The sequence below is a fragment of the Pimephales promelas genome, chromosome 7, assembly GCF_988280905.1.
Source record: "Pimephales promelas chromosome 7, fPimPro1.hap1.1, whole genome shotgun sequence".
In the NCBI taxonomy this organism is placed as follows: Eukaryota; Metazoa; Chordata; class Actinopteri; order Cypriniformes; family Leuciscidae; genus Pimephales; species Pimephales promelas.
Genome location: NC_142775.1, coordinates 37,832,901 through 37,858,221, shown reverse-complemented (window position 1 = coordinate 37,858,221; position 25,321 = coordinate 37,832,901). Strand labels below are relative to the sequence as shown.

At 36.3% G+C, this 25,321-nt stretch overlaps 1 protein-coding gene across 1 annotated transcript in view; it reads left to right on the top strand.

The window, feature by feature from the left end:
- scn1laa (sodium channel, voltage-gated, type I-like, alpha) overlaps positions 1-24,990 on the top strand; it is a 41,837-nt gene extending 16,847 nt beyond the window's left edge. Inside the window, exons 14-26 of the mRNA XM_039683613.2 lie at positions 13-189; positions 1,593-1,949; positions 3,889-4,323; positions 7,406-7,538; positions 8,774-8,928; positions 9,177-9,350; positions 10,432-10,554; positions 15,214-15,489; positions 16,276-16,329; positions 16,421-16,558; positions 16,720-16,824; positions 17,054-17,324; positions 20,817-24,990. Coding sequence (XP_039539547.2) covers positions 13-189; positions 1,593-1,949; positions 3,889-4,323; positions 7,406-7,538; positions 8,774-8,928; positions 9,177-9,350; positions 10,432-10,554; positions 15,214-15,489; positions 16,276-16,329; positions 16,421-16,558; positions 16,720-16,824; positions 17,054-17,324; positions 20,817-21,961 — 3,543 coding nt within the window. The 3' untranslated portion in view covers positions 21,962-24,990. The remainder of the gene's footprint in view (positions 1-12; positions 190-1,592; positions 1,950-3,888; positions 4,324-7,405; positions 7,539-8,773; positions 8,929-9,176; positions 9,351-10,431; positions 10,555-15,213; positions 15,490-16,275; positions 16,330-16,420; positions 16,559-16,719; positions 16,825-17,053; positions 17,325-20,816) is intronic.
- The last annotated feature ends 331 nt before the right edge of the window (positions 24,991-25,321 follow it).

Here is a 25,321-nt window from a genome sequence, read left to right as displayed (position 1 = left end):
CCTTGCTTACAGGTTTTCATAGGCATCTTTACTGCAGAAATGACATTGAAGATAATTGCCTTGGACCCATACTCTTACTTTCAGGAAGGCTGGAATATCTTCGACAGCATCATAGTCACACTGAGTCTTATGGAACTTTGTTTGCAAAACGTGATTTCTGGAATGGGTCTTCTTAGGCCATTCCGACTGGTAAGAGTATCCTGCTGTCATGCATTATACCCAATGACCTAGACGGCAAATAAATCCAGCATAGGTGCGCTCCTAAAGGGGTCATGACATGAGAATATGACATACAAGATGTCTTTGTAGCATTAAAACATCCTGCAAGTTTCATTGCACTTCCTCCTCGTTGTAAACAAAGCATTTATTTAACCCCCTGGGGACCAAAGTGTATTTGGGTCATTGAGATGCCCTGACATTTGTGCTTTTTTCAGTTGCTTATCAACATATTAACAGGTGACAGGTGAAATTACACTATATTTAGCACAAACAGGGCTACCATAATATGTGAGCAACATGTATGTATTTGTATTTTTGAGAGAACATTGTTTATACATGGTTATTGAAAAAAAATCTAAGTTTCTAAAATAAGGCCACAAAACACATACGGAATATGCAAGACTTTTTATATACTGTATATATATATATATATATATATATATATATAAAACAGTTATTTTCAGAAAGATTTTTGCAGAGACAGAGTGAGCTGAAAGCGCACCCTGTTTATTTTATTTCTTTTTCAAAAACACAAGGTTTTGATGTTAATAAGAGTGTACCCTCTGTAATTTATTCATGTATTGATTTTATTTAAATGAGCATTAATGACGGAGTATTTTAAGTCTATGTTGCAAATATGTGAAAAAAATGATCAAAAGGCGGGGACGCGTTTTTGGTCCCCAGGGGGTTAATCAAGATCCAAAACGGCTCGTTTTGATACTGCGGGATCTGCGATGTCACACTGCTAATACATTTACATGTCCCCGCCTCCAGAGAAAGACATGGACAAATGGCTATACATCCTCACACCATAGACCCGCCCACTGGCATTCAGTCGCCAGTTTTATTTAGATAACTGCTTAAAAACTGATCATTTAATTTTTTTTCTGCATAGTAACAATATAGTGAACGTAAAGGAACATATTCAAATAATAAAAATGACCCCCTTAATCCTAAGGTTGATTTTTAAGGTTGATCTCTTGTTCAAAATATTTTCTTTTAAATTGGTCAAAAATACAATAAAAACAGCAATTTTGTCAAATATTATAACAAATAAATACAGACCCCAAACTTTTGAATGGCATAAAACACTAAATATAATTTAAATCTAAAATAATACGCTAAAAACTAACATTTTAAATGGATTTTAAGTTCATCGCAGCATTGTAATGTGCACTTTGAAAAAAGATAAATAATTATGTCAATATAATTGAGATTTGACCGTTATTAAGTAACTCGTAAGTCAGCATTAGATGACGGCAAAGGTAATCAAAATGTAAAAAATAGAAGAATTTATCATATTAATCAATAATGGTACATTTTGAGAAGAATAAATCTATGGACCATGCTAATTTTCTATCTTATTGTCACAGCTGAGGGTCTTCAAACTAGCAAAGTCCTGGCCGACTCTGAACATGCTAATCAAGATCATTGGCAACTCACTGGGCGCCTTGAGCAACCTGACGCTTGTGCTTGCCATCATCGTCTTCATCTTCGCTGTGGTGGGAATGCAACTGTTCGGGAAGAGCTACCGTGACTGTGTGTGTAAGATTTCCGAGGATTGCACGCTTCCTCGCTGGCACATGACCGATTTCTTCCACTCGTTCCTGATCGTCTTCAGGGTGTTGTGCGGGGAGTGGATCGAGACCATGTGGGACTGCATGGAAGTGGCAGGACAGCATTTGTGCTTAATTGTGTTCATGATGGTCATGGTGATCGGAAATCTGGTGGTATGTATAGTTCACCTCAATTAATTGGCATTAAAAAACCTAGGGCCTATAAATCGATCCATTTTTAATGTGATCGTGATATATTATATTGTATACTATACTAACAATATATAGAGTAGGGATGCACTGATACCGATAACTGATAATTCTTTATACATTGCCCTATAATCTAAATCCACTTTTAATAAAAATTTTTGAGACCCTGATTACAAAAACAAAAGTCTCACCATTAAAAGTCATTTCCCAAGCACACAATAATAATGCTCTCATTATAATTGTATGTAGTTTGCGCTGCACATGTTGAACTTAACTGTATTTTCCTTTTTTAAAATGATGCCAATCATATTTCAAGCAATTCAAAACCATCACGGTGAACAGTGTACATCTAAAGTGTCTCAGCTAAAGGAAAAATCCATTGTTTATCGACTTTATGGGCCAAATTTTTTTATCAGGCGATAAAGACAACATTAAAAATGACCATATATCGGCCGATAACAATATGGTGGCCGATGCACCGCTCTACAGTAATTTGAAAGTGATTGCAGTACCAGTTTGGCCACAATCTTACAAACGGCTCCTTTAAGTACTAAGCATTTAAATTATTCATTTGATACAATGGACTTAGTGTGTACATGTCTTTACATTGTACTTATAAATATTTATATATATACTTGTATATATATATATATATATATATATATATATATATATATTAGGGCTTTGCAAAAATTAATTGCGATTAATCGCATCCAAAATAAAAGTCTGTTTTTACAAAATATTTTTTTTGTGTGCTGTATATAATTATTTTGTATATATAAATACACACACATGCATATATATATATTTAAGAAAATGTGTTATTTATATATAAAATATTTATATTTATATAATATAGATAATGTATTTATATATATATATATATATATACAGAATTTAAGCGCAAATAATTCTTAAATATATACATGCATGCATAGGTATTTATATATACAAAATAATTATATACAGCACACACAAATATATTATGTAAACACAGACTTTTATTTTGGATGCGATTAATCGCAATTAATTTTTGCACATCCCAAATATATATATGTATATATATATATATTTATATATACACCTTATTCCTACACCCCATGATGCTTTGTATTATGGGTGTAACTTCCATTTGGCTGTAAAGAGTCAGTGAAAGGCTCGCTCTTAATGTTAAAAATGTTTAAAAATGTTTAAAAATTAACTTTATGCGACACTATATCAAACACTATATCTCTATATCATTTAACAGCATTACGTGACACTATATCAAAGTGATTTCAGTCATTTTGATAGATTATAAATTGCATTTACCTGTAAAAACAAACCTGGAAAGAGACGTGAGGATTTGAGGAGAATAACGATCGAGAGATTCTTCGTGCATTCCAGTGAATTATTAATGAATTAATTCAAAAATGTAATTAAATTCAGATCAGACCATAAATGTGCCGTATATGTTGTCCTTTTTCATACTGTTACAGCGGATTGCAAAGGAAAAAATAAAAATCATCATGAGGAAAAGAAAGCAGCGACTGACTGCCATAGATTTTCTTGTTATAAGGTCACGTTAAAATACCAAGTATAACGTTATTCTCATGATGTCTGAAAATATACCATGAAGGAAAATTGACGACTCATCCAGTCAAACTGACGGATCAGCTTTATAGGGCAACCTTATGATTTGAAATGATTCGTTTCAGCCTTTTTGAATGGAAGTTCCCCAAACCGGAAGTGCCGCCCATAATTTAAAACGCTGTGAATAACATTACCCTTATCCCACCACCAAGTAGCTAATGTAAATAAACTAATATACCGTAAATTCAATTGATCAACCCATAGTATTCAGAATGTGTTTAATAAATAAGGTGCGTGAAGTGATTCTCAACCTGTCGTTGGTTTCCTTTAGGTCCTGAACCTGTTCCTCGCTCTGCTGCTCAGTTCCTTCAGTGCGGACAATCTCACAGCCAATGACGATGAGGTCGAAAAGAACAACCTGCAGATAGCGGTTAGACGAATCAAGAGAGGCTTCGCCGTAGTTAAGCCCTGCCTGCAGAGTTTCTTCCGGAGCAGCTGCGTGAAGAGGAGGAAGCAGAAGAAGAAAACTCTAGATGGGAACATGGTCACGATAAACTGCAAGGGAATAAATGATAACTCCAACCACACCACACTGGAGCTGGTTAAAGGCACTGGAGGAACCGATGCGGACAGTGACACGGAGAATTTCATCAGCAACCCGAGCTTGAGCGTCAGTGTGCCGATGGCTGCCGAGGAGTCGGATTTTGAGTGCCTCAACACTGAGGATTTCAGCAGTCTTTCTTCAGACACGGAGGAAGATAAAGAGGTACGGTTGAAGACCTCCGAATGTTTTAAAGAAAACCAATTGTGAAGATTTTAGTGGAGATGAAAAGCCCCGTTTACACATGCCATTAGCATATGTTTGGTCTCTGCTTTTGCGTATCCTTCATTCATATGTTTCTCTGATATGATAGAATAGAGATTCAAGCACAGTCACTTGAGCAAAATCCAAAATGGTACTTGCACTCTTAGAAGAAATGGTTCTATTTAGAACTAGAAATGGTTCCATCCCCCGCTTCATATATGGAACTCCAAAATGTTCTATATAGAACCATTTTTTATTTTTTTTGGTAAAAGGTTCTATTGGCCAAGTATGGAACCCCAGGGTTCTATATAGAACCCAGTGGAACCCTTTTTTTAAGAGTGTATAGAACATTTTAGGGGTTCCAATTACGTAGTACTGATAGAACCTTTTGCAGTTCTATATAGAACCTTTTCTTCTAAGAGTGTGCTGTTCAAAACTTTGAGCATCCTTACACCAGTGTCACATGATCCTTCAGAAATCATACAAATACTGACGTTATCATTATTTAAAATAGTTGCTGCTTAATATTTTTGTGGAAACCATGATGCATTTTGTTTTCAGGATTCGTTGATGAAAAGAAAGTTAAATATTAAAAGAGAAATATTTTGTAACATTATGAATGTCTTTAAAGGAGTAGTTCACTTTTGCTGATAATTTACTCACCCCCATGTCATCCAAGATGTCCATGTCTTTCTTTCTTCAGTTGAAAAGAAATTAAGTTTTTTGATGAAAATATTCCAGGATTTTCTCCATATAATGGACTTCAATGGGAACCAAACGGTTCAAGGTCCAAAAGACACTTTCAGTGCAGCTTCAAAGGGCTTTAAATGACACCAGGCGATGAATAAGAGTCTAATCTAGGACCCTTTGAGTCATGACTCGGAAAAAAAGATTTGTTCATTTTGATGAACAGGAGAGTCATTACAGAACAGAGTAAGGCGAGCATTTCAGCTTATAAAACTTAAACGTTTTTTATTTATTTTTTTAAATGAGCGTTCGTTTCGCTAGCTAAGACGCTTATTGAGGGTAAATGGAGGGTCAATGTACTTTAAATCCCTTTGTATAAAGGTAAATGTAAATGCACAGAACAAGTACAACTGGAGGAATACTTCAATAACAGTGCAAATGATGTCAACAATCCTTTGCTGCAGATATTGTCACGTACATGGCCCCCAAAAAATGAAAGCTTTCTGATTGTTTCACTTGAATTCTCACTGGTGTAATCGTGGTCAAGTTCCCCTCCGCTCGGGTTAATTGCAAATAGTGCATTGTGGATTACGTCAACATGTAGCCCGACCCATTATGGAAGAGAGGTCAGGGAATATCAGTCTTCAGATCGCATTATCTGTCATTTAAGTGCTGAGTGTGAATGTTAGCCTCATGATAACATGCTCATTTGCTTCCTGCTGGGAATCGAGGATGTGGTGGTCTGTGGTTTTGGCATAAAACGGTTTTATACCGCTCATTTGTACGGCAAGCTCTTTGAAATTGTCCGAAAAGGTCTACCGCTTTAGTTTTGTGAAGGGTGATATGCTTTCAAATGAAACTCAAAAAAAGAAAAAAATAATTGTAAGGAATCATAGGCACAGATGGTTGAATAAGGGCAGTATAGGACAGGAGTGCATGTATCCTTTGCGTAGAAGGCGTTCCCATAATGCAACAGGCTCTGTGAGCTGGTGGACAAAGCTTTATTAAAATTATAATACACCAAATAATGTAAACTGAATATAATAAAATACAAAAATATTTATATATTTGCTAAAAAGAGTGAGAAAAATTGTGAGCTATATATTTTCTGTGTATTGTACCTTTAGCTTAGAAAAATCTGTTCTTTTGTGCCGTTTGCATGACGAACATGAAGGAAAGTGTTTTACAGTAGATCATCACTTGATTGTTATCAAGATAAAGCACACAGAAAAGCAGCTCACTACATTTTGGACCAGAGCCATGATAGTCTTCAAGACATCAACAGATGATTCTCTATTATTGCTTCTATTGATTTATCTTCATCTACTGTATCCTGAGTGAGTTTGACCAATCTTTTTTTCTTCCAGACAAGACGGAGAGTGTTTTTTCTTGGCCATTTATGGTCATTTTTTCTGAATATGTCATGGTTAATTGGACAAGCGCAATAATGCATTCAGTCTATGGAAAATGTACATTTTCCATAAATGATCAGACAACATATAATACACACACTCTTAGAAGAAATGGTTCTATTTAGAACCAGAAATGGTTCCATCCCCCACTTCATATATGGAACTCCAAAATGGTTCTATATAGAACCATTTTTTTTGGTAAAAGGTTCTATTGGCCAAGTATGGAACCCCAGGGTTCTATATAGAACCCAGAGGAACCCTTTTTTAAAGAGTGTATAGAACCTTTAGGGGTTCCAAATATGAAGTGGGGGATGGAACCATTTCTGGTTCTGATAGAACCTTTTAAGGTTCTATATAGTAGAACCTTTTCTTCTAAGAGTGTATATATACATCATTTGCACTGGGTCATCTCAAGCTAAATGCATATGTGTAATTTGGGATATAATTAGGCCTTCAGAAAGGTAACATGATTTCTACAAACTTTTTTTTTAATTGTCATCAGCTATTCGTGGTTTAAATGCTTAGCAAGTGAGTGATAGCGAGAAGACAAAAACTAAAGACAAAATGTACTATATAAACCATTCAGGACAGATCTACTATGAGCAAAGTGATTGTATGTATGTTTCTGTAGTCTTTCTGATTTCAACTTCAAGTTTGTTTGTATATTTTGCATTAAACATTAAATGTATAGTATTGTGTGTACTATGATTTATCTCAGAGCTTGGCTCATGGCTTATACGTTTTGGAAATGCCTATGAACTAGTCTATGTACTAGATAAAGGGTTTTATCCAAGGCAACACTAAGCAGATCTTACTTCTCAGGCTTGGCTCAGTGACTCAGCTGAAATGATTGACTTCAGAAACCATGCACATGTATCGTCTCCTCTGCGGTTGCTATAGTAATGTGTGTGTGTGTGTGTGTGTGTGTGTGTGTGCTGTTGCAGAGGCTGTCAGACGTGGCTCCCAGCTCTTCAGAGGGCAGCACGGTGGACCTCAGACATGTGGTTAAAGAGGGAGAAGATGTTTTGGACTTTGAGCTTGAGGAATCTAACGAACCAGAAGCTTGTTTCACAACAGGTGATTCAGCTAATAGTTTGTTCACTATATTGAAGGAGTTGTTCACTTTAAAAAAAAAAAAAAAGCTTTTGCTGATAATTTACTCACCCCCATGTCATCCAAGATGTCCATGTCTTTCTTTCTTCAGTCGAAAAGAAATTTATGTTTTTGATGAAAATATTCCAGGATTTTTCTCCATATAACAGACTTTTATTCTGCCCTACAAAGGCAAAGCGCAGTAACTAAACGTTTGGTCAAAAATGAGTTAAGACTTGTAATGCCTAATGGGCTTTATGACATGTGTTCTGTCTTGTGAAAAAATATCTGGGTTAAATTATGTCCCGTTTTGGAGATGCATTACCACATAATCTACCCATAACATGTTTGACTGGCTGATATAAAAACTTTAAAGGCCCTTTTCTCCATTTCTTTGTTTGCATAGTTACTGCACTTTGCCTTTGTAGGGCAGTATTGGGGTCTAAACGGTTCAAGGTCCAAAAGACAGTTTCAGTACAAACTGTTCAAAGGGCTTTAAACGATTGCAGACAATGAATAAGGGTCTTATCAAGCGAAACGATCGCTCAATTAATAAATAAATAACCATGTTTAAGTTTTATATGCTCAAATGATCGCCTTGCTCTGTTCTGTGATGCGCGTTCATGACTCTCCTGTTCGAACTCGTTCATCAAAATGAACGAATCTTTTTCTGAGTAAATTCGTTTGTTTTGTTCGTTGAATGAACCAAATGACACGAAAAAAGATCCGTTCATTTTGATGAACGAGTTCGAACAGGAGAATCACGAACGCGCATCACAGAACAGAGCAAGGCGACCATTTGAGCTTATAAAACTTAAACATGGTTATTTTTTTTTTATTTTTTTTAAATGATTTTATTTATTTTTCGCTTGATAAGACCCTTATTCATCGTCTGGTGTCGTTTAAAGCCCTTTGAACAGTTTGCAATTTGCTCTGAAAGTGTCTTTTGGACCTTGAACCGTCAGGTTACCAGTAAAGTGCTTTATATGGAGAAAAATCCTGGAAAGTTTTCATCAAAAACCTTAATTTCTTTTCGACTGAAGAAAGAAAGACATGGACATCTTGGATGACATGGGGGTGAGTAAATTATCAGCAAAAGTTAAAAAAAAAAAAAAAAAAAAGAAGAGAACTACTCCTTTAAATGGTAAGCAAAAACTATGCAAAGTAAGTAAAAAAGAAAGATTTAGAAAATTGAAAAAGTAATTGGATTTGGTTTCCAGGGTGTGTCCAAAGGTTCCGGTGTTGCCAGGTGGATGCTGAAAAGGGCATGTGGAAGAAATGGTGGCTGCTGAGACAGACGTGCTATAATATTGTGGAGCACAGCTGGTTCGAGACCTTCATCGTCTTCATGATTCTGCTCAGCAGCGGCGCTCTGGTGAGGGGAAATACATTTGCTTGTTTGTGAGACTCGTTTTCAATAGTTTGACATGACCATGTTACTAACCTAATGACAACAATCTTTTATTAGCAGGTTTACTTCTATTTTTTGGTATCAAATGCATTTTATGCTCATTTATAATCAACATTTTTCTCATTTTGTCCACTATTTTTTTTCACTCAGTTGTTGGCATGTATACTAGTTTAATTGACTAGTTAAATCAAATTTTAACACATGTTTTTCAGGCTTTTGAGGACATTAACCTTGAAAGAAGAAAAACCGTAAAGATCATACTGGAGGTTGCTGATAAAGTTTTCACCTACATCTTCATTCTTGAGATGCTGCTGAAATGGGTCGCATATGGATTTGCCAAATACTTCACCAATCTTTGGTGCTGGCTGGATTTTGTTATTGTTGATGTAAGTTCAGCTTTTGAATTAATATGATATCAAACTCAAATAATGACAATCATTCTTTCACCCTCATGTCATTTCAAATCTGTATGACTGACTTTCTCCCATGGACCAGAATGCGTCATTTTAGTCAGATACTTTTATAGATTGTATTAATATTTTAAACTTTTTTGTATTTGTATATTTTAAATATATATATTTAAATTTAATTTTTATTAGAATTTAGAATAGTTTTTATCTTATTTTTTCATTTCAGTTTTAGTTAATTTAGTACATCATTAAACTAAATGAAAATTAGAAATGTTGTTTTGGTATGGGGTTAGAATTATCCAAATAGTATTTTTAATTAATTTATATTTTTAATGGAAACAGATAGACATGGTTGTGCATTATTTGCATGAAACTATTTTCTCAGACAATCTGCTATTATCATGATTAGCAATTCGTTAAAACATTAAAACACAGCATGCCAGAGGGAAAGTGATCAAAAGCATTGCATCCACAACAAATAAATATTTCTATTTATTGAATATAATTAATTTTTTTTTGTAACTTCTCAGTAATGATTTCATGTAGTTTAAGTGTTTAACTCCATTAATGGGAATGGCATATTTAATCTAAATGTTTATATCATTCTTTCATTTATTTAAACTGGTATTGAGAACATGCACTGTATTTATTAGGACTCATGAAGATTTACGGTTTTCATCTGCCGTTAGTTTATAGGCTATATGTGCGTCAGTTTCACTAAACGCGCTTGCTAGCGCGGACATGGCTTCAAGTGATAGGCTGTTATCTTTCTGCAGCCTATAGGCTTTAATTTTCTTTAGATTTTCGGTCTAAAAGTGACCAAAAAGACATTTAACTCCAGCTCACCATCGGTGTCGCCAATTCCCTTTGTCTCCAGAATGTGCTCAAAGTTTGCTTAAAGGTGCGCACATTCTCCTGCCACGTTTGTTTTTTATAGATCACAACCTTTGCGTGGAAACTGGCGTACGTTTTGTGCGCGTTATAAATGAGACCCCTGAGCAGGAAGACATGGATTCGTGCCTGCTTTTCTCCTAATTACCTCTGTTTATGTGTGTAGGTGTCTCTGATCAGCCTGGTGGCCAACGCCATGAATTATTCAAATCTGGGCCCCATCAAAACTCTCCGAACACTGAGAGCCTTCCGACCTCTCCGAGCTCTCTCGCGCTTTGAGGGAATGAGGGTAAAATCTCTTAATGTGGCCTTTATTGTTAAACTGATAATATAGAGGACTTCATTCAATCAAAGGCTATGTTCACCCTGTCAGTTTTTGGGATTGACAACCAGGTGTGAGTCTCGAAATGTCCCGTTCAAACAGAAACTTACAGTTACATCTCGAATCACTGTCGGTATGAACGAGCAACGAGAGTCAAACCCGTATTTTCTTACCGGTAATCATAGCAAAAGTGATTCACGTAATATCCAAGATGATAATGTCAATAAAACTGAAAGGTTTTATGACTTCTGAGATGATAAGAGAGCCACAAGATCCATCAAATCCTCATTAACCGACAGCAGCGGTTAAATCAGCGGTTTTATATCTGGGTGGACTGACAGCGGTCCATTTGAGTCATGCATAAAACTTCATAAAACACCCGCAACACACATTTGTGCTGTACAGAGCTTTGATGTGTGGGGAGGGTTTAGATTAGGCAACCAGGTAACAACCTCAATGAGCAGGGTAATCATTTGGCAAAAAATGTGGCTAAAGAAAGGCTGATTGTCTGAGAGCGGACCTGAATTCATTAAAAATGTTGGTCGTCTTTTGGGCTTTTCACACTGAAAATTGTTAAAGGAGTAGTTCACTTTTAAAAAAACTTTTGCTGATAATTTACTCACCCCCATGCCATCCAAGATGTCCATGTCTTTCTTTCTTCAGTCGAAAAGAAATTAAGGTTTTTGATGAAAACATTCCAGGATTTTTCTCCATATAATGGACTTCAATGGGGACCAAACAGTTCAAGGTCCAAAACACACTTTTAGTGCAAACTGCAAACTGTTCAAAGTGCTTTAAACGATTCCAGACGATGAATAAGGGTCTTATCAAGCGAAACGATCGCCCATTTAATAAATAAAAATCAAAGTTTAAGTTTTATAAGCTCAAATGCTCGCCTTGCTCTGTTCTGTGATTCACGTTCGTGACTCTCCTGTTCGAACTCGTTCATCAAAATGAACAAATCTTTTTTGAGTCATTTGGTTCATTCAACGAACAAAATTAACGAATTGACTTGGAAAAAGATTTGTTCGTTTTGATGAATGAGTTTGAACAGTAGAGTCACACAGAACAGAGCAAGGCGAGCATTTGTGCTTATAAAACTTCAACTTTGTTTTTTATTTCTTAAATTAGTGATCGTTTCGCTTGATAAGACCCTTATTCGTCGTCTGGAATCGTTTAAAGCCCTTTGAACAGTTTGCAGTTTGCACTGAAAGTGTCTTTTGGACCTTGAACCGTTTGGACCCCATTGAAGTCCATTATATGGAGAAAAATCATGGAATGTTTTCATCAAAAACCTTAATTTCTTTTCGACTGAAGAAAAAAAGACATGGATGTCTTGGATGACATGGGGGTGAGTAAATTATCAGCAAAAGTTTTTTTTGAAAAGTGAACTACTCCTTTAATGCTGTCAGTTAAAGATTTTCTGGATGAACTCGCAAATCAATTGGACTCGTTATATCAAAAGTTATAAGACTGTTACTGAAGTTTTATGGACTTCATCATCATAGATATTACTATGGTCACTGTCACTATGATGACTAGTAAAAGAATACAGGCTTGACTCCCGTTGCACACTCATACTGACGTTATTCCAGAATTATTTTTACAAAATTTAAAACCCTGTTTTGATAATGTTTTATAATGTTTTTTGGAGTTGTCACCGCATAAACCAGTCTGGTGAATGGAAATAAATGAAAATAGAAATAACATTAAATACAGCACTAGAAAATTTTGGGGACTTTTCTGGCAAAAGTGCATACATATTTAAAGAGCTAAGCTTGTGATTGGTTGTCTGTTGCACTTTAATTTAAGTTGACAACATCCTTTAAAAATTACAACCAGTGTGACAATTCCTTTTCAGTAGTTTTGGGTTGATAAGAGTTGATGTGTCTGAATGAAGTCCTCTAGGCAGATCAGCTCATTAAAGTCAACATGAAACTGACATAGGAAAACCAGTAGTATTGATTTTCACCAAACAGTTTTTTGTTTTTAGGAAACTCCAGGGGATTTGTTAATTGATGAAAAGCTAATAATTATTAAAATAAGGAAAAGTATAAATTAAAAGAAGGTAAAGTATAAATAAAGTATCAGTAAATAAATAAGTATTAATAAATAAAGTAAAGTATAAAATAAAAATTTTATTTTATAAATATTAAATATTTTATTTTTTTATATTTTATTTTTATTTTAATAATTTATGAATATTTTATATTTTATTAATATTTTATATGTTTTATTTATTTTTATTAATGTTTTTATTATTTTATTTATATTTTATTTTTGCTTTATATTCATGCATAAAATCAAAGCGACTTGCATTTAATTTGCATTCGATTGCATTCAATGGCGATCAAACCCATGACCTTGCTGCTACAGTAATGCCATGCTTTCCTGTTTGCGACCATGAGAAACCACAAACATGCTGATATATTAACTGACGAAAAAGTTTTGCTTTAGTATAATGTGCACATAATCCTGTCCAATAAGACCATAAACATGCATGAATGTAATTTTATGTTGACTTTAAGAGCGTCGAGAGAGAAATGTGTTTCTGTTGTACAGTAAATCATCCCTGTGGCTTTTCCCTCCGTCTCCTCCTCCGACCGTTCCAGCTATGTGTCCCAGCATGAGTCCCCAATAATCCTGATCAATAAGCACAAGATACTCACATCAACCTGCTTACCATCAGTTCATGCCGATAAAAAGGTGGATTTGTGTGGGTTCAAGATCTTCAAGACATTGGTTACTGTTACACAGCATCCCAGAGGAATTAAGTGGAGATTCTTGTGTGATTTTTCAGTAAAAGGTGCTTAGAAAGTGGGAAAGATTTATTGACATTATTACCTCATCTTAAAAAAGCTGAACACAGTGTGTTTTATGAGGCTGTCGGGAGCTTCAAACCATTGAAAATCAAGAGACATTTATAATCCAGACCCTCAGTAATGTCTCTATACAGTTCATAGTAATATTAATACATTTCTTTGTTTGATTTTAAGGACATTACGATGTAAATTCTGCTGTAATGTGTGAGATGGGGTCGGACCTGTGATATAATCCTGTCTGGTGTTTTACTAAACAATTACACCAAACTGTGAATTGCAAGCAATGATAGGAAGCATTGACGTGCAGCTTTATGTAATAAGCTCAGGAGGGTCGATAGTGCTGCTATTGACCAAACGCTTGCTTACGCTTTCCACATAAATGTGATGTTGCGATGGCTTCCCCTCACGTGGCAATCACTGATCTCTCCTCTCCACTCTGCTCTGTTTGTATCGACAATACACCATGCATCTGGTTGAGTGCCTTTAACATGTGCTTTAATTTCTTTTTGTGTTTGTTCGTTTACAGTAAACAAATACTGTGGCTTCACGGTACTTCCTAAAGGTCATGCTTTTTCACGCCAAGCTGTCAGGGTCGTGCGTCGTTCAGAATTGAATTGAGAGGCATTTCAAATCAGTTCGGTTCCTGAAATTGAATTGAGGTGGTGCAAAAGCATGCTGGAGTTGAATTTTGAACTTTGCACAACCCTTCGAACTGCATAACTTTCCCTCTCCATCCCTCTTTCTTCTTTCCCAGATTCTCCCCTCGTGTGTTTTTGTTGTTGTTGTTGTAATTGGCGGTAATAATAATAATGTTCTCCTGCTCTTGTTACTGCTAACCATTATGCATTGGCAAGTTTCTTATTACACTCGTGTGTTTTCCTCTCTTTGCCAAAAGTCAACTGAATTAAAACAGGATGCACTTTGTTTTACAGGTGAATCAGGCCTGTATATGGCTAAAAAGTCATATGGCGATTTTTCAGCCTCGATGTGTATGTGAAATGGCTTAAAGGGATAGTTCACTTTGAAATTAATTTTTGATATGTTTTAGCTTACCTCAAGGGCATCCAAGATGTGGGTGTCTTTGTTTCTGCAGTATTTTCAATTTTGATATTTTTAGGTCAAACTGTTCTTGTTCGTCAGTCATATAATGGAGGTCTATGGTCACCACCTCAAAGAGCATGCACAGAGAAGTCCAAATTAAACATGATTTAATGACTCGTAAATGTAAGTACACATTGATGGCCTAAGACTTAAACGAACAGTATTTCTATAGTTTTTACCTCTTTTATTACCACAGCCACAAAGCGCCCACGCCCTCCGATCACTTGGACGTGGCTTTGATTTCAAGAGGTAAAAACAATATAAATACTGTTCGTTTTCTCACACAAACCGCTCGTTTCGTGTCTTAGGCCATCAATGTGTACTTACATTTACAAGTCATTAAATCATGTTTAATTTGGACTTCTCTGTGCATGCACTTTGAGGTGGTGACCATAGACCTCCATTATATGACTGACAGACAAGAACGGTTTGACCTAAAAATATTAAAACTTAAACTACTGCTGAAACAAAGACAGCTACATCTTGGATGCCCTTGAGGTAAGCTAAACATATCAAAAATTAAGTTCAAAGTGAACTATCACTTTAAAAGCAGGCTTTTATTTCAGTCAGAGGGATAATCATTTCAACCAGCAGCCATTATTCAAGTAGATTAAAAACATTGGCTGTAAATACAGTTACGCTGTCAAGCAAAGTGCTTCCATTGTTATTGCATCATATTCATAACATGTTTCTGTGGACACAGGTGGTTGTGAATGCTCTTCTGGGTGCCATCCCTTCCATCATGAACGTCCTGCTGGTCTGTCTCATCTTCTGGCTCATTTTTAGCATTGTGGGCGTTAACTTCTTTGCCGGAAAGTTTTATGAATGTGTAAATTCTACCACGGACAAGCGCTTGTCTACCACAGATGTCCGTAACAGTAGCGATTGTATAAATGATGGCACCAATGAAACTCGCTGGAGAAATCTGAAGATTAACTTTGACAATGTGGGAAATGGATACCTGGCCCTGCTACAAGTGGTAAGGATGCCCTTAATAGCTGGTAAATATTAGATAGATTTTATTTATTTATATCTAGAAGATGGAAAATGTAGAATTATGTATGTGTGCCATCATGAAAATACTCTACAGCATTGGAAAATTGGCTACAGTTGGTGAATCTGATGTCATTTTTATTTGTTTAGTACTGTAATGCATCCAGGAGTATTATTTACTATTAGTACTATTAGTATTATTTTATTATTATTTAATTATTTCAAATCAAAGTATTTTAATTAGGGCTGTCAAACGATTAATCGCGATTAATCGCATCCAAAATAAATGTTTGTGTTTACATAAAATATGTGGGTGCACGGTGTATAATTATTTTATATATATAAATACACACATGCTTGTAAGAAATATTTTCATGAATATACTGTATATAGATTTTATAAAAATATAAATATTTTGTATATTAAAAAATAATTTTCTTAAATATACATGCATGTGTGTGTGTGTATTTTTTTTTATATATATATATATATATATATATATAAAATAATTATACACAGTGCACCCACATATATTATGTAAACACAAACTTTTATTTTGGATGCGATTAATCATGATTTGACAGCCCTAATTTTAATCAAAGTCAAATTATACCATGTTAAGTACTTTCACAATTTATTTAAATAAGAATTATGTTTATTATTATTTCAGTAAAAGAAAAAGAAAATTATCGTTGAAAATAATGTTATAATTCAAATAATAATAAATAATGGTCCTAAAAATTCAAAACTGTCAATTTTTCATTTTGTCAAGGCCACATTTAAAGGGTGGATGCCCATTATGTATGCAGCGGTAGACTCTCGTAAAGTAAGTCATTAATTCCTTCAATAATATATAATTTGTTGTAATTTATTGATTATAGATTAACTCAATTATAAAACTATCTCCATGTCTGCAGGTGAACGAACAGCCAGAGTATGAGGTGAATCTGTATATGTACCTCTATTTTGTCATCTTCATCATCCTTGGAGCTTTTTTCACATTAAATCTCTTCATTGGCGTGATCATTGACAACTTCAATCAGCAGAAGAAAAAGATAAGTATCTATTGGCTTAAGCTGCTTCTGATCGTATCTAGTTTGTTGTCTACTGGATGCCCTACACAGACGACTCTTTACTTGCAAAGTACAGGTTTTGGAATCTAAAATCACATTCTCCTTGGTTGTCGAAAAATGAACTTTCTGTTTTCTGTCTTTACTTTGGAGGTCAGGATATTTTCATGACAGAAGAGCAGAAGAAATATTACAATGCTATGAAGAAGCTTGGCTCGAAGAAGCCTCAAAAACCTATTCCAAGGCCAAAAGTAAGCATCCTCCTCTAAAAATTGCATTCTTGTCATCCAGAACTGTATTATCATCTCCTATAAATGCAAAAGCTGCTTTTAAAGGGCTCATATAATGCCATTCTCATACAAGTTAATTTGATTCTTTTGGGTCTAAATGAATAGTTTGTAATATAACCATCTGTTTGTAAAATCTTTGAATAAAACTAACATACCGGTATCTTCCTGTACATCTTCTCATTTATGCCAGAACAAGATTCAAGGACTCATCTTTGACCTTGTAACCAAACAAGCCTTTGACATTTTCATTATGGTCCTTATTTGGCTCAACATGGTCACTATGATGGTGGAGAGAGAAGATCAGTCCAAGGAAATGGACAAAGTGCTATCCAAGATCAACATTGCCTTCATTGTGCTCTTCACCAGCGAATGTGTGCTAAAGATGATCTCGCTACGGCATCACTTCTTCACCGTTGGCTGGAACGTATTTGACTTTATCGTTGTCGTCCTGTCTATTGTAGGTAAGATCTGCAGCATAACGAGGAACTGACCTTTTACTAAGCTCTGTCCGACATGGATAATTGTTTTATCAGTCCCTCCAGTTTTTCCCCCTCTGAAACACAATTTCAAATCCTGCATAAGTCAACATTTAACCGCAAAATCATCGAAAAAAGCGAAATACTGCTTATAAGTTGACACATTAGTGTGATAAAGAAACCACCTGATAATTTGCTACAAAATTTTGAAGTTGCCGGCCATTCAGAACTTCTAGCCAAAAGAAAAAAGAAATTAACCAGATTAACCATGTCACAGTATGTGTGTGTGTGTGTGTGTGTGTGTGTGTATATATATATATATATATATATATATATATATATATATATATATTCTATAGGGCTGGGTATTGAGACAAATTTCACAATTCGATTCGATTTAGATTCACAAGCTTGCAATTCGATTCGATTTCGATTACGATTCGATTCAATATCGATTATTTTGGATATCAGTTACAATAAATGGCAATTTTTCTCAAGGGAATCAAATCTCTTAAATCCTGTAAACTATGGTCTATATATATAGTCTAGTTGTAGCCTACTAGGCTTCATTAGCCTAATATGAAGGTAATAATGAACTTTTGTAGCTATACAAACACTTAAATTACACTTTTATTTATTTTTATAATAAGAAGATTATATGAAATATAAACATTTAAATCGTGGCTGTCATAAAAACTTGCCAGATTTATTCAAATATGCATTAAATATCGAAGAACACTAACGAGTGTGGACTAACGAGTTTATGTGGGTTTTCTGAGGTAAATATGACGATGACATTGACTACAACAGGGTTCTCAAGTTTGAGCAAAAGCTTGGAGTGAGATCACACGCGGTTAGGGGAGGAGCCATAATGAAGCCCCGCCCCACCCATCCCCGCCCCCAATTTTACCCATTGTTCATAATTAACCAGAACAAATTAAAATTATAACAATTAGTAAATCTGATAAATGACAGAGCAATTCATCACATCAAATACTCTTTAATGCAGTATTACAAATATAGCTAACCAAAAATATAACAAATTGCTCCAAACAGTTTCAAACAAATCTTTAAAAATTGCATTTTGATTTTTGAATGCGTCTTCTAGACGAATTATTTATTGTGTGGTGGGACATTGAGAAGAAATGGACAGATTAGAGTGCACCACCTCTTCCACTGTCTCCTCCTCTAATCTGGCAACCTTTTTAGGGGGCTTACCCTTTGGTGCCCAAAATGACAAAATATCTTTCTGCTTTTTTCCTAACATCTTTGAAAAATACAAATGCAACATTATGACAATGATTAAATATTACCCAGAGCAATCTGCTGTAATACATCCTTAATGTAACTAGAAAGACTATTAATATTACAGTATAATATAATTTAAAATAAAATCAATAAATCTTCATTCCTTTCCATACCCACTAACATTTCTCTTAGTTTCAGATAACGTAAGATAGGCAAACTGAGCCTGGTTGCAAAGTAGTTGTAGAGTTTTTGACTGCATCAACAATAATGTGATGGGCTACATATTAAATGTTCTAGCCCAAAAATGTTAGACGAGCTTCTTCCAACTTACCTTCTTCTCCATCACGACACCTGTGTTCGCGCGATGTTGTTGGTTACCTAGGATACCGAGGATGTTCCGTCCATTTCCGTGTGTTCGCGCTACTGAATGACATGTCATGTATAGATCAGTGGTGCACGCAGCGCGCATGTTGCCTAGTAACGAACGCAATCTGGCGGAGATACGCGCTGGCGGCAGGAAACTTCACTTTGTTTGCCTGCGTCTCGTATACAACGTTAGAAAGCTTTCAGCCAGGACAACTTGGTTGGCATTGCCTTTTCAGCGTGAGAAATACACAGTGTGGCGTGTGAGCGTGTGAACCGGTCGAAATGAGTGTGTCTCACGGCCAATGCGTGAGACTTGAGAACCCTGCTACAAGCTGTTTAATTGACGTCTTTCCACGGTTGAAACGCAGATTGAGCGAATCAATGTGACATGATACGGATTTAGATAAGTTGTACTCGATCTTTTAACTCCCTTTCAGATGCTCATTCATGTTTATTTCGCGCTGTGACTGGTATTATTAACCCGGAAGAGAGATCAGCGCTGCTGCTTCTCTGGAGCAGCGCCAGAGCGATCTCACGCCACAGCGCCAAAACGGCAAAACGCTATTCATGTTTTTGAATTTCTAAAGAAAATGGACGTAATTTGAAAATTGAGACTTTGTTTCATATCAATAGTAACAAAGCAGGACAAAGATTAGTGCGATTTGTTGGATGTGCGCAGCCGCAATACAATGTCTCATTCATTCAAATGAAACAGGATGACTAATCGATTCTTGAGATTTAAGAATCAATATCGGTTTGTAAAAATAAGAATCGATTAATATTGAGAAATCGATATTTATTACCCAGCCCTAATAAACGTGTGTATCGACGCCTACAGTGCTTAGCGCTTGCCTAGTGCAGAGAGAGAATCAATATGGAAAAAAAATCGATTCGTGGCCGTTGAGAATCGATTTTGAATCGACCACATATTAAAAAACGATTAATCGAAAAAACGATTTTTTTTGCCCAGCCCTAACAGTTACATATGGTATCTGAATAATATTTGGTTTGACTGTAGGCTACGTAACCTCTGTGTGACAATAGACCCCTTTTCAGTTGGTAAACATGGTGACGTTTTTATGTGGGCGGAGTTTAGGTGGAGGCAGAACGATCCCTCTGGCCGCTTCACTAATGCTAGTTAGCAAGTTTTATTAGCTTGTTTTTTAACAATGACTGGAGAAAATCTGATTTTATCTAAATATGTAGGGTCACTCACTCTCCAGGACCGCGATTGTTATTTCCAAAAGTTATTTTTAACGGACAGAACCAGATTGGCCGACCCGTAGCCGCCTACACGCTCGCTCAATGCATGGACGATCTGACAGGATAATGTTACGTTACCTCGGTTGAGTGGCCTGACTTCTACACCTACCTTACAGAGAAACCGATCGTAAAGAGAAACTGAGGCATATAAATCTTTAGATGCCTATAACCATATGGTCCTGTACAAGACTTGTGTGTACGATCCGCAGTTCTGCCGAGCCAGCGCCGAGACCACGACAATGTAAAGAGTGTCATTACGGTGCGATTTTAATGACGTGAATATTTTCTAGAAATAAAAAGTCCAGATACAGCATATTCATTTTTCATCGATACTTGCACCAAACAACACAATAAGATGACATTCAAAAATAATAAAAGTAATTTAAGCTCCTTATTATGTAGCCGAATCTGTGCTGGTTTGCATTGGCCGCCTCCAGTTTACACGTAACTGTGACGTCGGCGCAAAAGGGGTCTATACAGTCACAAAATAAGTGTGATTATCAATTTATGTGACTAAGTTTTCTTTCTTTGACTAAAACTAGACCAAGACATTAAAACAAAAACGAGAAATGAACGCTATTTGACTCTTTGTCGTTGCAGGCACGTCACTGGCAGAACTCATTAAGCAGTACTTTGTCTCGCCGACCTTGTTTCGTGTGATTCGCCTCGCCAGGATCGGCCGCGTACTACGTCTCATCCGAGGCGCCAAGGGGATACGGACCCTTCTGTTTGCGCTAATGATGTCACTTCCCGCCCTTTTCAACATCGGACTTTTGCTCTTCCTTGTCATGTTCATCTACGCCATCTTCGGCATGTCCAACTTCGCCAAGGTCAAAAAAACGTCCGGCATCGACGACATGTTCAACTTTGAGACGTTTGGCAACAGCATGTTGTGTTTGTTTCAGATCACCACCTCGGCGGGTTGGGATGGCCTTCTGGCACCCATGCTAAACACCGAACCGCCGGACTGTGATCCAGGTAAAGAGGACTGTGGGAACCCACCCATGGCCATTTTCTTCTTCGTCAGCTACATCGTCATATGCTTCCTGATAGTGGTGAACATGTACATTGCCGTGATCCTGGAGAACTTCAGCGTGGCCACCGAGGAGAGCGGCGAGCCTTTGAGCGAAGATGACTTTGACAGGTTTTACGAGGTTTGGGAAAAGTTCGACCCGAAAGCCACGCAGTTCATGGAGTACGGCAAGTTGTCGGACTTCGCGAATTCGCTGGATCCTCCTCTGCGAATACCCAAACCCAACCGACTCCAGCTGATCTCCATGGATTTGCCGATGGTGAGCGGCGAACGCATCCACTGCCTAGACATCTTGTTCGCTTTCACCAAACGCGTTCTCGGAGAAGGCGGCGAGATGGACCTCCTCCGCGGACAAATGGAAGAACGATTCATGGCCTCCAACCCGTCCAAGTCTTCGTACGAGCCGATAACCACAACTTTGCGCAGGAAACATGAGGATATGTCGGCCGCCATCATCCAGAGAGCTTTCAGGACCCATTTGGTCCGATATAATATGAACAATGTCCGTAAAAACCGCAAAGAGAACAAGCAACAAAACGGGAAGGTGCCGAGCAAGGAGTCCGTGGACAATGAAAAGTGCGGCGACGCCACCGCTTCGGAAGACTCGCTCGCGACGTCCACGCTGCGATCCGATGATAGTCCGGCACAGAACAAAAACAAATACAAAAAGGACAAGCATGAAAAGGAGGTGGAGGACAAAGGAGTACAGTAGCTACTCTGAACTTTTCTTTAAAACCAATAATTGTTTACAACTTAACAAGTTATTTGTCAGGGTCAGGTGACCTTGTCTCTTTGATGTGGATGTCTATGCCATACTGCCTGAGCATACTTGAACATTGTGCCTATTCTGGAGCTGTGATTAACACTAGTTAGGCAGTGAAGCTGCTACTCCTAACATGTTTCACTCGCTTTTTAACGGCGATGGACCAAATCTTGTTGAAAACTCATTTTGTCTCATGTCATGATCTGATACGTTTAGTTTGACTGTGTGTTCCTCAGCAGCTTTGTGCTTCTTTAAAGGTGAAGTATGTCATTTCTGTCCCATAAAGCGGCACCAAACCTTAATAGCAAAGTCTAAAAAGTCTGATAAATAAGTTATATATATATTTCAATCTTGGTAATACGAATAATAATGATTCTTGAGCAGCAAATCAGCATATTAGAATGATTTACGAAGGATCATGTGACACTGAAGACTTTTAAAATATATTCACATAGAAAACAGCTTTTTGAAATTGTAATGCTAGTACACAATATCACTGTTTTTACAGTATTTTTAAATCAAATAATTGCAGCCTTGGATGATCAGAACAGACTTAGTTCGTTCAAAAATACAAATCTTACAGACCCCTGAATTTTGAATGGTAGTGTTTACGTTTTGATACTGTATATATTTTGAGAATTAATTATGTAATGGTGTAATTTGTCATAATATAAGATTTGTATCAGTAACGATTGTAATATTTACACTATCAGTTCATTTTATATTCCCAGCAAAAATAAAAACAAATATACTGTAAATATTTAATACATCACCCAGCCCTGCTGGGATGACAGAAAAACCCGCAAGACTAATTCGACTTTTTATAACGGGAGTGTTAAATTCATGAGTAAAATAAGGTCTGTGGTAAACATAACTTGACAATACTTGGAAATTACCTAAAGACACACCTAAAACAAAACAAAAAAGTTTCTAATTCGTAACTACTTTAGATAAGAGTGGATGGGGTGTTTGCACGACACCGTTTTCAACTAAAAACTGGAAGCTTTTGACACGCTTTGGCCGTACATTTACACAAAAACAGCGATTTGGGGGCCTGAAAATCTTTTAAAAACATGTTTTGTGCAGTGCAGGCTTTTACAAATTATACAGTTATCATCCCCATGTACATGTGTATTAAGTCTATAGGCGAATAGTGTTTCTTTACATCGCCACCTACTGGCCTGGCAGAAAAATACAGCGTTTTTCTTCATTTTTTTCGTTCTCGCGGATCATTGTGTATGCAGATCGTTTGGACAATGTTTGCGAAAAAAGCAAAGAAAAAAAAAACTTGTTTTAGTACGCTGTAAAAAAAATTGTTTGTTTAACTTAAAAAAATTAAGTAACCTGGCTGCCTTAAAATTTTAAGTTCATTGAAATGGAAAAATCGAGTTAATACAATGAAGGAGATTGATTTAATCATCAGAAACTCTAAATATTATGTTATCTGAACTATACAAATTATTTAAGTTGATTTGACAAAAGAAAAAATGTTGCGATTACAAATCATGAACGTATTTTTTTTAAAGTAAATGTACCCTTTGTTTACTCATAACTAAAACCCATAGGAAAATCTCAAGGGAACTACTGGCGAATGAGTCATACCTGCAGCACTATTTACTAGAAAAAGGTCGTCCCATCTGCTTCAAACAAACAGGCCATTGATTGTGCATGATTCAAAGTGTCTCGCCTTTAGCTGTTAGTCACTGTTGTAACTACTACACAGTTATGGGAGCAAAATCATCTAATATAGCACTAGTGAAGGGTGTGTTGCTATTGTCAAGATGTCATGCACACTTCCAGTGATTCATACAGCCGCTGATCAACTTCCACTGAAACGAACGGGAATGTTTGGTGCTACTATTGCTGCAGAAATGACACACTTCCCATTATTCAGTGATTTGTGTTTGCATTTACTCATGTTTTCAAGCGAATGTGCAATTTGTTTGTCCTATGTTTGTTGAGACAGAGTTGATGTATTTCCACAACTGTTGCCGTCGGTACACGTGTAATTACAGTCGCATGAAATCTCACCCGTAAGCGTCCGAGTTTCCCACTCAGTATTTCAGAATGGCTCAGTGCCTCTCAGGTCTCTCTTCAACACGCTAGAAAGCCATTCGCACACGTGCCTTCCCTTACGCCTGCCTCGGTTCAGAGCTCGTAGCAAACACACAGACTTCTATCACACCCTGAACTGTGAAACCTGTCTGATTTCAGCCTTTGCTGTTCACCGTCTCACTGATTTGCACTTGAAACGGCTTTGATGAACTGTTTAGAGATCTGTGCCCACCCTCTTCACTTCAGTGGTTGCAAATTCATTTTTGTATATGAACTCGGATTTGGTCGGGTAGTTGTTGCAAGCCAAAACGTCATCTTTAAGCATTCTCGTCTTTGCATTTTTTAAAATTTCTCTCAGAAATGGTCCTTCATATGTGTAAATATTTTGTAGGAATATGCAATGTTATGAATTATAATCTATGTAGGGAATGAGAAAGGTGTAAAGTAAAAGGTTATGCATCATAAAAGCAACAAAATTATGCTTGTTATATATGCTTGTTATATTATATATATATATATAAAATACGAGAAATACTGTATTTATGTGCACCGTTTTTGTTTACTGCATATGAAGGAGTGATTGATTCTAGTTTTATATTTCTGTTTATCAATGTTTATTTGACATGCATCTCGATGACTGAAGACTGATGGGATATTTGTTTACATTTTATAGTTCTGAATGTTATCATTACATTTCATTTCATGTAAGAGACTCGTATGTTCCACATAAACACAGTAACTGCTCCATGTGAATGTGACTTGTATTGAGAAAATGAAGTCTAGGTATATATTACGAATTTATATGAAATATCAAAATAGCATAAAACATAAATCAATAGCTTTTATATGCATCATGCTTGTAGTCTGTGAGGCAAACTGCATGCGAGGGTTCTTTAAGCTAAAAGAATAAACTCATCACATACCTCAGACCTGCTACAACTCTTGTGTATTTGTCCTTTTTTTTTGTTTTATCAAATTTGGTGTGAACTATTAAGCACCATTGTGATAGTTTGAATTTTGAAATCATTTTTTATTTGTCCACTATGTTCCTATGTTCGTTTTTCACAGCCATTTTAACTGTTTACGCACATCCACATGAACTTGAATCAAGCCTACGCGAAAAAATCAAAGGGAAATACTTTTCCATTTTTAGTACATCATTGTCACGTAAAAGTATCCTAAAACTATGAAACATATTTTTAAATTGAAAGAATGCTGAAATGAAATTAAAAAAATATAAATCTTAGTTGAAAA